Source organism: Blennius ocellaris, assembly GCF_963422515.1.
Source record: "Blennius ocellaris genome assembly, chromosome: 3".
Lineage (NCBI taxonomy): Eukaryota > Metazoa > Chordata > Actinopteri > Blenniiformes > Blenniidae > Blennius > Blennius ocellaris.
Window position 1 is genome coordinate 25,148,461 of NC_137652.1, and position 13,189 is coordinate 25,161,649.

At 45.0% G+C, this 13,189-nt stretch overlaps 1 protein-coding gene across 1 annotated transcript in view; it reads right to left on the bottom strand.

Moving 5' to 3' along the window:
• Positions 1-6,674: 6,674 nt before the first annotated feature.
• The window catches only part of rgs12b (regulator of G protein signaling 12b), a 53,096-nt gene continuing 46,581 nt past the window's right edge, over positions 6,675-13,189 (bottom strand). The window contains 8 exon segments of the mRNA XM_080520400.1: positions 6,675-8,071; positions 8,073-8,596; positions 8,946-9,117; positions 10,651-10,718; positions 11,769-11,865; positions 11,946-12,072; positions 12,204-12,277; positions 12,750-12,956. Coding sequence (XP_080376526.1) covers positions 7,751-8,071; positions 8,073-8,596; positions 8,946-9,117; positions 10,651-10,718; positions 11,769-11,865; positions 11,946-12,072; positions 12,204-12,277; positions 12,750-12,956 — 1,590 coding nt within the window. The 3' untranslated portion in view covers positions 6,675-7,750.

Sequence of the window (13,189 nt, forward strand, 5' to 3'; positions counted from 1 at the left end):
GTGTGTGTGTGTGTGTGTGTGTGTGTGTGTGTGTGTGTGAGGGGGGGGGGGTCGACTTTTCAAAATAGCCTTCACAGCCCACCAGGCTTCAGTCTCTCTCTGTTGCGCCAAATGAGTCCAGTTGCCATCGCGCGTCAGGCTCGTTGTTTATGCGACTAATTCGATTAAAAAAAAGCGCATTACTGGCGCACCTTTCACTTCACTCCAGGAACTCTCTCTCTCTCTCTCTCTCCCTCTCTCTCTCTCTCTCTCTCCTCCCAGCCGGGTGTTAAAGTGGGATCCATGCCGCCTTAATGCTGATCTGTGGAGCTTCAACTCTGTCGGACTTTAATCTGGCTGAGCTGCTCAAGAATAACTCCAATTAGGACGCAAGATGAGTGAATTCCTTTGGAAATCCGCCGCAATTGGTGAAATAAATGATTACACAGGAGGGCAGCTGCAAATGTAATAGTTACATCCAAGTAAAAGTAAAACTCTTGTGAAACAAATGCACTATTACTTTTCACCCACATTGTCTGAAGGACAAGAAAGAAGATTACTTACCAGGACAAACTAACAATCACCAAACAATGTATGTATTTTTTATTAGAAGAAATATATGGAAATATATCTTACATATACGTGCTATAGCTTAGTACTTTTTTTCCCCATGGAATGAATTAATGATTTGCATCCTTACTGTGTGAACATATGAAAACATGATCCTACCTTGAATTGTTGTCCAACTGCTGCAGGTTCGTGGCAGTGGCGATTCGAAGCAGTCCAATTTACCAGCTCCTTTCCTCAAACCCAACGTGCTCAGCACTGCCCCCTACAAGTGAGGCCGAGGTACTGACTGCCTCACGTTTTATTCCGAAATCAACACATCTTCAGTTCGATCGTCATTGGAGGCAAGAAAACTGAAGTATGCATTTTCTTACCCCAGTTTTTTAAAAACTAAAATTTCAATAAAAAGCGATCAATGTCAGGTTTTATGTTCAAAATTTGACGTTCATTTGTTAAAATGTAACTCCTTGTGTTTGACGCTGAACCATTGTATTGCAGATTTATGGGATGAGCCTGTATTTCTGCGATATTGACAGTAATGTCACATGTTACAGCTCCCTCCAGTCAGCTGGACACGATGTTAAAGGATTTGTAATCACAGTAACACGACTGCTCTCACCCTGAGGTCCATTTGTCTATTAAATGAGTTATTCCAGAGGCCAGTCATCCGAGCTACAAGGTCCATGTGGAGGTTCAATCTTCCTCCAGCTGCACTTAAACAAGTCATGTGATATAATCCAAGGATAAACGTAAGTGACTTCAATTTACCATTGAAATATTTTATTATATGATGTATTTTACCACAGAAGTCCACAGATTTTGAAGCTGCTAATACTTGTGGTTTGTCGCTCCTTTCAAAGTGCCACAACTTTACTGAAGAGCAACACAGAATCATTTGAGTCCTCCTTCAATAAAAAAAAAAAAAAACTGTGCAAAATTCCTGTTCATACTGATGGAGAGTTCAAGGCTGCGTCCCAATTCTACACCGCATAACCTTTAATCTGCAGGATCCTCCTCATAACCAATAATCTGACTCAGTTTATCACTGCTGCTGCTCAAGAAATTGATTTGTTTATTGAAAAGCTGCAATGTGTAAACTTGAAAACACACACATACACTACTCTGTATATGAACAGTGTACGTTCATAGTGTGTATGTCGTGTGCTCAGTATGTAGTCATTTCTGCTTCGTCCTCCGTATGTTTGAGCCAAATCAGTGTTTTGTACATTTCTTCTTACAGTTACGATTAAAGCCATGAAGATTTTCAAAAAGGGAATAAAGAAACCAGGATGACAGCGTAGCAAGCGCAGGGAGAACATCGTGGCGACAGATGGATGTAGTGGAGCAGAGGTATTGAGTTACTGGAGTTACTGTACTGCTGCTCTGTGCGGAGTGTGAGCACACAGTGTGGAATTGGGACACGGCTTTGATTAATCTCAGCCTGCCGGCATCTAATAGCGACACTCCGAAGGGAGTCCGGGAGCAGCTGCACGCTTGTTGACACCGGGCCCTTTGCCTCCTCTTGAAACTGAGACAATGCTTCAGCTGCTGCGGAGACGAAGCCGCCGCGGTTACGGACGAGCCGCGAGGCGGCCGAACGTCCTCACACAAACGTGGCTTTCAGCTTACTGCGCTCTGTTTGACCTTTGACCTCGCCGCGCTCCGACTGCCGCTTCGCCCTCACCATGGAGGGCAGGTCTGAGGTCTGGTACACGGCCGACCGCATCCTGCCGCCACGGCAGCGCAGCTCCAAGGCCACGCCCTCCCACTTCCTGTCCAGCTCCGAGCCCCGGGACCCCCTGCGGGGGGGCTGCCGGGGGTCTTCTGGGTCGGAGCTGGCATCGATCCTGTCCAAGTCCAGGGCTCGTTTTGGGGTGGCGCGGGAGCGGGACGAGGGCGACTTGGATTTGCGGCGGGAGCGAAGAGGAGGCCGGGGCGGAGGAAGAGGAGGCAGAGGAGGAGAGGAGTGGAGGGTGGAAGACGCTGTCCGCCTTCTTGGCATTTTGATACCACCTCCTCCCCTTTCTCTCCCACTCCCCCCGTCTCTGTCTTTACCTGAGGAGGAGGAGGGCGCTTTATAAAACAAGAGACGGAGCAGAAATGGCAAAGCTGACACTGCCACGGCAAACCGTCTGCATGCACAAAGATCCAAACAGAAAAGAATCAGTCCGTCCTCACAACAACAAACACAAAGCTTTTACACCCCATGTCTGGGGTGGAGGAAGAAAGAAAAGACTAAACCACACACAAGTTCATGCTGGAGGATGGCAGAGAGAGTGTGTGTGTGTGTGTGTGTGTGTGTGTGTGTGTGTGTGTGTGTGTGTGTGTGTGTGTGTGTGTGTGTGTGTGTGTGTGTGTGTGTGTGTGTGTGTGTGTGTGTGTGTGTGTGTGTGTGTGTGTGTTTTCATGATTATTCATCCAAATCAAACTCTGGGTTTTAGGACGCTGGAGCTGATCTCCAACTACAAACACACACACACACACACACACACAATCTAACTGTATTTCCCACAATGTCACTGCCGGCAGCAAACATGAGAATATCTGTCACATCCATTTAGTCGCAGTCTGGCCCCGGTGGTGTGTGTGTGTGTGTGTGTGTGTGTGTGTGTGTGTGTGTGTGTGTGTGTGTGTGTGTGTGTGTGTGTGTGTGTGTGTGTGTGTGTGTGTGTGTGTGTGTGTGTGTGTGTGTGTGTGTGTGTGTGCAGTCTATACTCTTGTCTCTGTACAGACTGCTGCCATCTCCTGGCTGAACGAAGTAGCAACATTTGGTCCGACTTGGTTTCTTCTTGAAGGTCGAGCAAAGGGACATTTTCTGGGTGTGCATGTTCTCCCTCTGCATGTACAAATGTGTTTGTCTGTCCAGGGTGCGTCCTGCTTTCACCAAGTCAGCAGGTTGATGGATTGATTCCCTCGCCTTGTCTTTTTCTTCTCTTGATCTTGTGATTAACAGATTAATAATCCCTTCAACAGTTGGGAAGCTCTTAGTACAATTAGCAATGACTAACAAATTCATATTACAGTAAACAAGCTGTTTTTTTGTGCTTTTTTCCTTAAACCTAAGTTTCATTCACAACTTGTAGAGTGGAGATGTTCTCCAATTGTTAACAGTTTAATATTCTCAGTCTGAATTTTTGTGGCTAATAATTTAATGTTTGACTGAGAAATTTTTATTTTACTTACCTAAGAGGCAGTATGTTTACAAAAAAAAGAGACTTTTGTAAAAGTTTTTGTTTGGTGGAGTTGGCTGGGTGGAAGGAGAAGGGCCTCACACATGTGTCCATGTGTTTGTGTACACATTTGTGAGCTTGTATTGTTTGTTTGGAGTCGGAAGAAGAAAAAACAGATAAAAACCTTCATATAAAACACTATCAATTCAATCTGCATGTTCTCCATGTGAACTCCAGTTTCCTCCCACATTTCAAAAACTTGTACTTGAGGTGGATTGGTGACTCTAATGACGTGAATGGGAGTGATTCTGACTGGTTGTCGGTCCTGGATGGATGGAAGCTTAAGATGGAGTAACGAACTGGACTTCTAACAAAAACGTTGTTTTCAACCGTTTCTCTCCTCTTTCCTGTCAACACTCTATCCTCCAGCCATTTGTGATGCAAAGCTGAATTGTGTCCATGCGCTCGGAAGCAATTATTTAGTTGGCCGGCGGACGTGGACGCAGGAACGGCCAGCGAATGCAAAAGCCGAGCCAAGACTGGATTCAGATAGCTGCTCCTGCGGACGAGGGTTTCCCATGTAATTACAGCCACAATCAGATAATTCAATGGGCCCGAACAGGGACGACACCGGGGACCGGCTCGCTGACAGAGAAGAGATGCCCTCTCTTCTTATTTAAATGAGATGTCTTCATGTAACGCAGATCCTCTACCGATTCCACTTGGTTTTATTTAAACATCCTGTCCGATAACAAACTCCAGTCACATCTCACTGGGATTAAAGTTGAAACACAAGCCTATTTTATCTCTGCGGCTTCGTGCAGATGTGCGTGTTCTTAGTGGACCGGTTAAACAAAGTCAGTTGCTTCCGCCGTCACATGTTTGTCCTCGAGGAAACGCAAACGCAGGCGATGACAATGAACAATTACTCCCATGAAAACCGCTGCGGACCGAAGTCGTCATGTGATGCAGAAGATAGACACAGATACCGAGAGACTCGGTGCTCCGACGTAAGCACAGGCCTGTGTGTGTGTGTGCGTGTGTGTGTGTGTAAGAAAAAGGACCTAGTTTTGTTGGTGGGCGACCAAAGAGCCCAGTTCGACAAAGCCAGACTAACAAGGCATTGAGCAGAAGGGAACCCATGCATGACTAATAGACCAGTCCCCCAAAAGCCTTTGTACCCTACAACAAAGGCCCGGTGCCACACACACACACACACACACACACACACACACACACACACACACACACACACACACACACACACACACACACACACACACACACACACACACACACACACACACACACACACACACACACACACACACACACACACACACACACACGGACGAACGGAGAGTAGAGAGGAATATCAAGTGAGATAAATGGGAAGGAGGTCAGACTGATGGGGGAGGTGGACAGAGGTCAGAAGCAGAGAGAAAGAAAACTGTACCTGAGGAATCTTTTGTCTTTTCTTTCAGGTTTCAGATGAAAGTTGAATAAACTCTTAATGTTATGCCGGTTATGTGTATCATGTTTGTGTCATTTGGACTATTTTTTGTTGTTGTTCTTCCATAAATGCATTTTGTACGAGGAAGAAATGAGCGTTGTATATTTCTTTGCAGTTGAAATGACTGTTTTACTTATTTAGAGTGGTTGAATATGCTCTGTGAAATCAGGGGAAGAGGGTGATGCCTTTTCCAAAACCCACATTTTTTATATTGATTGTAAGTCTAACGGAGACAAATCAAAATGAAATAAGCTTTACAAACAGCGGAACGCCATCACATCAACAACTCTAGATTTAAAACTGAAGCCTCCAGCACATAAAGAATAATGCTCCTTATTGACTATGGATCCCAACAGCTGTGAAGTATTATATCTTCCATCCACCTTCTATACCGCTTTATCCTGTGCAGGGTCATGAGGCGATGGAGCCCCATCATAGTATACATACTCTCACAATTTAGGGTCACCAATTAACCTTTTTTGGAACTGTGGGAGGAAACCGGAGTTCCCAGACCGACTGGTTTTTGAACTGGAAGCTTCTCACTGTGAGGTGAGAGCGATAACCACTGCACCGTCATTTAGCCCTTTATTAGCTCTTGTAATGTGAAAAGAAAAAGAAAAAAGTCAACAACTTTAGTGAGATTTTGGGCGCTTTGGTGGTGGTAGTGTGATTCCATCATCCTACACTTTAACAACATCTGGATTTAATAGAGAGAAAAGATTTCCTAAAGCTGGAAAAGATTCTAATTTACACCATAAACACAATATTTCTTAAGTTTAATATCATTATAATTAGTGAAAGGAAGCTTCCGGTGCCGTGTCTGGCTGTGTAGTGGTTAGCACCGTCGCCTCGTGGTGAGAAATTCCCCCAGTTGGGCACAAGGAGCCTTTCTGTGCAGTTTGCATGTTCTCCCTGCACCTACAGGGGTTTTCTGAAGCTTTCTTCCTTCACAGTCGAAACACAATTGGGGATCAGCTCCATTGCCTCTGGACTGGATAAAGTGAATACGGTAGATACATCTGGTAGATCTGGTGAAGCCATTTGTTTTTAAAATGCTTTCAAAAATAAATGAGCAGAATAATTTTTTTGTTAAATATAATGACTTAGCAGCCTTGAAAAATACCCCATGGAGTTATTTAATAGAAATGATCACTGCATTGTAAGCAAATTCCTCAAAGACTGTAATAATCTGAACATAAAAAGGCTCCTCGTAATGTGGGATGAAGTTCAATATTTGTTTGTGAAAACACACAATTCTGACTTGTTACTAACGAGGCAATGTTAATATTACGTCAACCAGTGCTAATCAACCTTTGAAAACAAATCTGTATGAAAACAGTAAGAAGCCCCGAGACGGACGAGATGTTTTGGACAGAACAAATCAGATATTATCCTAAAGTGTAAGAAGAGAAGTAGAAAAAAAAAAAAAGCTTCTCACAAGAGGCTACAGAGAGAGTTCAACCTCTAAAACATTTATTTGATCTATTTACAGACAGTACAGTCCACTGAACAAAACAGAGAATTGGTTCCTGTTGTGACACAAACTGAAGAAAACAGCAGCGCTGCAATTCAACAATGACTACATTTCACAAAGGATACTATATACAAACCAATACTTGTGGCAGAGAACGATGAGAGTTTGTTGGGTTTTTTTTATTTTATTTTGGACGACAAAGTAAGAAAATGTGTCTAATTCTGTCCAGAGCGAGGACAGATATGAAAGAAGAAGAAAAAGTGAGCGTTCAGTGTCGGTGCAGAAGCTTCTGGATGATTTGTTCCGAGAAGATCGCATGCACGAGTGCTCGCTATACTGTGTTTTTTTTTTTTCTTTTCTTTTTTTTAAATAAGTGACACGAGAACGGCCCGAGGTGAGAGGAGAGGAGAGGAAACACAGAATGTACTGTGCTCCGGACGATAAAGAACAGCTGAGCAAATGAGAGCGTGTGTTCATGGTGCTGCGGCATATGTTTGTGTTTATGGGGTCAGGTCTGCCGAGTCAGTATGCGGTGTGCTTAAAAGCATGTAATGAGTCGAAAATACCACATGGTCCACATATAAGTGCTGTGCCGGAGCTGCTGGAACACTCCGGAGAGAGATTCAGCACATATCCATTGTTTATCTACACCTTGCAACGTAAATAAACCAAGAAACAAAATGAAGCAAAGAAAAAAAAATGTTTTTTTTTTTTTTTAAATGTCTTGTTTGTAATTGGCTAAAGTGCATTGTTAGATTCTGTACATTGGAGGGGGGGGGGGGGGGGGGGGTGATAAGAGATTTGGAGTTTGGCACTAGACGTCACCAAATACACTGAAGCTCGTTCTTGATATTAAATCTCCAGGGAAGAAAAAAATCCACAGCAAGTCCGTTCAAAGGTTCACACAGATACACGCCACACAGGGAAAAGACCAGGGAAGAGTTCTGTCCGAGCCTAATGCATCCACGTTTCCTCTCTGTGTATCAGAGCCAGTTTATTAGAAGATTGCAGGCCGCTTCATAGTGCACATGCTGCTGAATCCACTTCCTACTGTACGTTACGAGCTCTACTTTTTACATGAGTTGCGTTTTCTCTCTCGCCGATGAACCTGAAATGTGTGTTTTTCGGGTGAGACGTGAGTCGGGGAGGAGACCTAGATGCATTTTGAGAGCGGCCGGCGAGGAGGTTCACGGTGACTTTGGTGGACCTCCGGTCCCTCTCCCAGCCACGTGAAGCAAGAAGAGAAAGTTCGAAAAGGTTCAAACGTTCACACGGGGGAAGTACCTGAGCTAGGCCGACCGTCCTGTGCTTGCTGTTGGGGTCGCGGGTGGGGCTTGCATGGGACGGCTGAGGGGGTGACGTAGTTGAGGCTGGGGCTGTTGAGGTCCGCCTCTCCCACCAGAGTCAGGTCGGAGAGGGCGTCCTCTTCCAGCATCTGGACCGATTCTCCCCCGCCAGAGTCCTGGAGGAGGCCGCGCTGCGAGCCCTGGGCTGCCGGGTGGATGGGGGAGATGGTGCCGGGGAACGGAGGGGGCGGCCTGGCTTTCCTCCCCCCTCCGCTCTCTTTCCCCAGAGCAGAGTCCAAGCTCTGGGACTGATGGCTGGCATTCAGCAGCAGGTGGGTTCCTCCTCCTCCTCCTCCTCCTCCTCCTCGGTCGTTGCTGTTCGCCTTATTGCCCTGGCGACCGCCGCTAGGGAAGCTGCCGTTGTTGGGGTTACGGGAATTAGGGGTGGAGCAGCTGGGCTCGGGGTCGTAGGGAGGCGGCGCGGTCTGGTTGGTTGCCACTGGTGACAGGCGCAGGAAGTCCGGAAGCTGCAGGTCGCTTTTGTTTAGCAGGCCTCGCTGGTCGTCTGCTCGGTTGCTCTGAGCTTTGGATATGAGGTCGAAGAACTCTGCAGGCAGGCAAACCCACACACACATAACACAGCGTGCAAACACACGCACACACACACAAACACACACACGTAGGCCAACGTGTGTACCAACATCTCCAAAAACAAAACGAGACAATCTGAGAACACGTTTACTGGGAATCATTAAACATGCAGCAAAGTGTGTATTAATTATTCGGACAAGTCAAAGCTACATTCAGTAAAAGCAGAGGTGACTGTGCTACACGTAGCTAGCTAGCATTGAAAGCATTCGGTGCTTCTGCAAAACTGCAAACAGGCAGAAGGGTTAGTGTGATCACGGCAACACGGCTACAGACACTAAAGAGAAGGGAGGTCGTTCAGGCTTTACCTTCAGCTTCGTCTATATTTATCTTTTTCTGCTTTCGTTTCTCCGGAGCCTTATGGAGAGAGACAGAGTGGTTGGGTAAGGGCTGGCTGCTTGTGTCAGGGCGGGGCCCAGCCTTGCCGTTTTCCCCATGGGGGTGGGCTGGACCGGCTTTCCCTGACGGCCTGTCCTCCCCCTGGGGGCCACAAGGAGAGCGGAGCCGGGCATTAGAGCCCCGATGAACGGTGCATGTGTCGGGAGAACTAAAGTTACCCTCCTCCTGATGCGGAGGATAACCAATTGTTTCGATATTAGAAGAGAAGACAAGCTTATTGGGCATCACTGAGATGAGTTGACAGGATTTGAACTGTTTTTCAAAGGAGGATGAAGACGTTTAATAATAATGACATTATGGGCTTGATGTGTTTTTACAATTAATGACAGAATCAAATGAAACATTTATGGCTGACCAAACACAAATGAGATGTTTCCGATATCCATAATGTCCACTGTGTGTACTCAGCATCATCAACATGTCGGCTCGCAGTAACACACACCACAGCAGCAGAGGGACTAACTACTCACTACAGGTTCACTACTGCGCACGAGGGAGGAAAGACACTTGGGCAGAAGAGTCCACATGCCAAAAAGGTAACAAATGACCAGCTGAAACCCCAAAGTGACATGAAAAACCAAAAAAGCAATCCAAAGCTGGATTTTAACCTAAGGTACCGGGACGCTTCAGGTGAAGGGAACTAAAAAGGTTCCTGTGCACATAGTTGCCTGAGTTTACATGGAGGCCTGTGGTTCGTGGTGTTTTATGGCTCCAGGTTAGTTTCTTTGTACTTTTTAACATTTACGTCACTTCATTTATACTGTTTTACTATTACTACTACTTTATTGATGGCTTTTAACTTTTACCAGCACTTTATTGATACTTTTTTTTAAATTACAGTTATTATTACGCATACATATTATCCTCTATCTCTGAGACACATGGATATAGAACCATCGCTATTTGAACTTACTGAGTAGTGGCAGTATTTAGGGGCTACTAGTTGGCAGCATAGCAGCAGGCACATTAAATATTTAATCGGAAATGTTCTAGTTTATTTTGTATTTTTTTTAAACACAATCATGATAAATAAATAAGAACAGGGTTTTTTTTTTGTTTTGTTTTTTTAAAGGTAAAACCCTGAGAATTAAATTCAAAAAGCGCCGAGATATGTTCTTGTGCTCTGGAAACGATCTGGCAATGCAGCTTGAAGCTCTACTACCACCTACAATGGCTTCCCGCGGCGCGGCGAGACTTTTTCACGGTGCTAACGACCAGGAGGAGCTCTGTGAGGCGGCGCGTGCTTTGCCTTGCAGGAGGGTTTTGTTATGGAAGGAAGAGAACCAGCAAACCAGAGAGAGGAGTTGATGATGCATTCGGCCACAGGCAGACCACAACAATGGAACATTAGGAACCTTGACAGTGTGAAGGGGGCTCTGGACCCCCACAGCAACAGTCCACAACAACATGGTCAACAGAGACACACACATACACACACACACGTACATGTACATAAATACACACAGCTGCACTTTTAAACACTCTGCAAACACACACGGCTGATTGAACACGGCGAGGGAGACACTTAGTAGCGTGATATCATGGAGAAGGAGACATTCGGTGGGTTATGGAACATTCCAGAGTGAGAGGAGGGGAAGACAGATGAGATCTTACTGTTGTTGATTGGTTTCTGCTTGTCGAGGCCTGAAGGTGACTCTTGGAGGCAGCTACTTTCTGTTTATCTAGCGAGAGAAGGGAAGGAGGCAGGTGTGGAGATACAGAGGTAATTCAGATCTCATAGTGGCTCATTGAATGAATTCAGTGTCTTATTTTTAGGTTTGTTGAACAACAGGGTTGGATAAATGACCTGTAGCTCTAAATCTTGCAGAATGGATATCTGTGGTGAAACTTTTTAAATGAACATTAATCCAACGTGTTACATCCCAGACTTTTGGGGATCTCGCTACGGATCACTACCAATGTCCAATATCCTTGCTTGAAGTTTAAGTTTGCATGTTCTCCCTGGGTGCATGTGGGCTTTTCTGGGTCCTCTGGTTTCCTCCCAACAATTCAACAACATGCATGAGCGGTTAATTAGTGATTCCAAACTATCCGTAAATGTTGACGTTTAGGTGAAAATGAAGCCGTCATTATATAATTAAGTGTGTTTTGGTTTTTATAAAAGGACTTTTGAAGTATTCTTGGTTTTGTTAATCTGAGCCTTTTCTTATTAAACCTCATTGCCACTATAAACCGTAAAATGGGGACGTTACGCAGCCTTTCTCATGTAATTCATCAATTCATTACAGGAGCAAAAGTTGTTTTTTTTCTTCTTTTTTTATAGCTAATAAAACAACTTTATTAGACTATTACCATGCAAAAAGAGTTGTTCAAGTAGTGTCCAGCAGACAAAAATTTCTCCAATGATGAGATGATCAACTGGACAGCAGAGCGGAGAAGACTATTAAATAAGGAATGAAGCTTTTGATGTCGTTACAGTTCAGGTTTTTATTAACTTAAATAAATCCAATCCCTCAGGTCCAATTAAAAGTTTCTTTTATACTGCTCGTCTTTAAAATATATAGGATAAAGGATCTTTACAAGATGTTGCTTTGTCGTATTTTGGGTAATTGTGTTGTGTGAAATGGAAGTACAGTACGTCGCCTCAAGTCAATTTTCCACACATTTGTGTGTGTGTGTGTGTGTGTGTGTGTGTGTGTGTGTGTGTGTGTGTGCGTGTGTGTGTGTGTGTGTGTGTGTGTGTGTGTGTGTGTGTGTGTGTGTGTGCATACCTTTTCCAGGAGCATTTTCTGCTGTATCTAATACCACTCGCAGCCCATCCAGGTTGGAAATAGGAAGACCTAGATCTAAAGGCTCCGACTCCCCACTCTGAATCACACGCACAATAAGAATTTAAAGTCATCACCGACACGTCTGTCTGTCTGTCTGCAGCCTGAGAAGTGACTTACAATTCGTGCCACCAAGTCTGAAAGGTGCAGGCCGTATTTGGCCACCACAGGCCTGAGGACCTCGGTCACCGGCTTCGTGGGCTTCGCTTTCAGACCCACCGAACGGTTGATGGGGACCAAGTCGAGTCTAGAAAAGAAGAAGGAAACAAATTCAAGTCTCGTCTGTTTACGCTTTATTGTTGCTTTTTTTTTTGTGGGGGGGGGGGGGGGGGGTTAAATTAGCCAGAATACAATTTTTGTAATTTCGTGTGACCATACCTGAAGAGAGTGCGTTTTTCTAGTCTGAGGTCCCGCGAGCACAGTGTCATACAGTCTTGATCCAAAACAAGTGGCTGAGGGATACAGAAACAGAGCAAATGGATCATGACGCTCCCTTTATCTGAAATCGCTCCCAATCACATGTTCATGACAACTCTTTAACCACTTGGGGGCAGAACTCAGCAAGGTCACTACCACCTCAAAAACATGCTCAGCTGTGCTCTGAAGCTGATATATTTAAAACATTTTAGCAAGTGTTTTGTTTTTTTTTTGATTGGTGACAATGAATCAAAGCTGTGTGAGTGCAGACCATAAGACAATGGCCTCGAAGGTGAAGTTTGGTACTGTTATAAAAAGTATCATTAACATCACACATGGTTACAGGGTCACGTCTTGATAGCAAAAGGTTGCTTTGAATTGGAAATCAGAAAATGAGCAATGAGTCAGAGCTTCTCGGAGTTATTTAAAATGACTTCATTGTTAAATAATGCTATCAGGGTGCAAGTTTCATTTCTTTGTTTTCTGAAAGTGTCCATGGTGACCCACCTTCTCTCCTCCAACCAGGAAGAGGTCTATAGCTGCCAGGTTGATGCAGAGCTTCTCACAGAGGCCCAGGAGCAGGTCCCTGATGGACACCCCAGCCCTCAGAGGCACAGAGCAACAAGAGCCATCTGGCAAACTGATGTTGCACTGCCTCAAGGGGGCGCTGCCTCCTCCTCGGTCTGTTGACGCGGCGCCGCGAGACGCATCGCCCTGGAGCACGACCAACAAGAAGAAACAAAGCGAGAAATGAGGACGTGATAAATTTCTAAGCGTTTTCACTCAATTTATGTCATGCGGCTGTTGTACAGACGGCGGCAGTGTTGGGTCACATTCTGTTGAATCTTGGCTTTCAGAGTTTTGGCTGTTTTGCTGATAGCTGCATAAATGATCTGAACTTGATTATTAACCTAAAGTTTCACTCTGTGTTACCTAATCCTCCAACT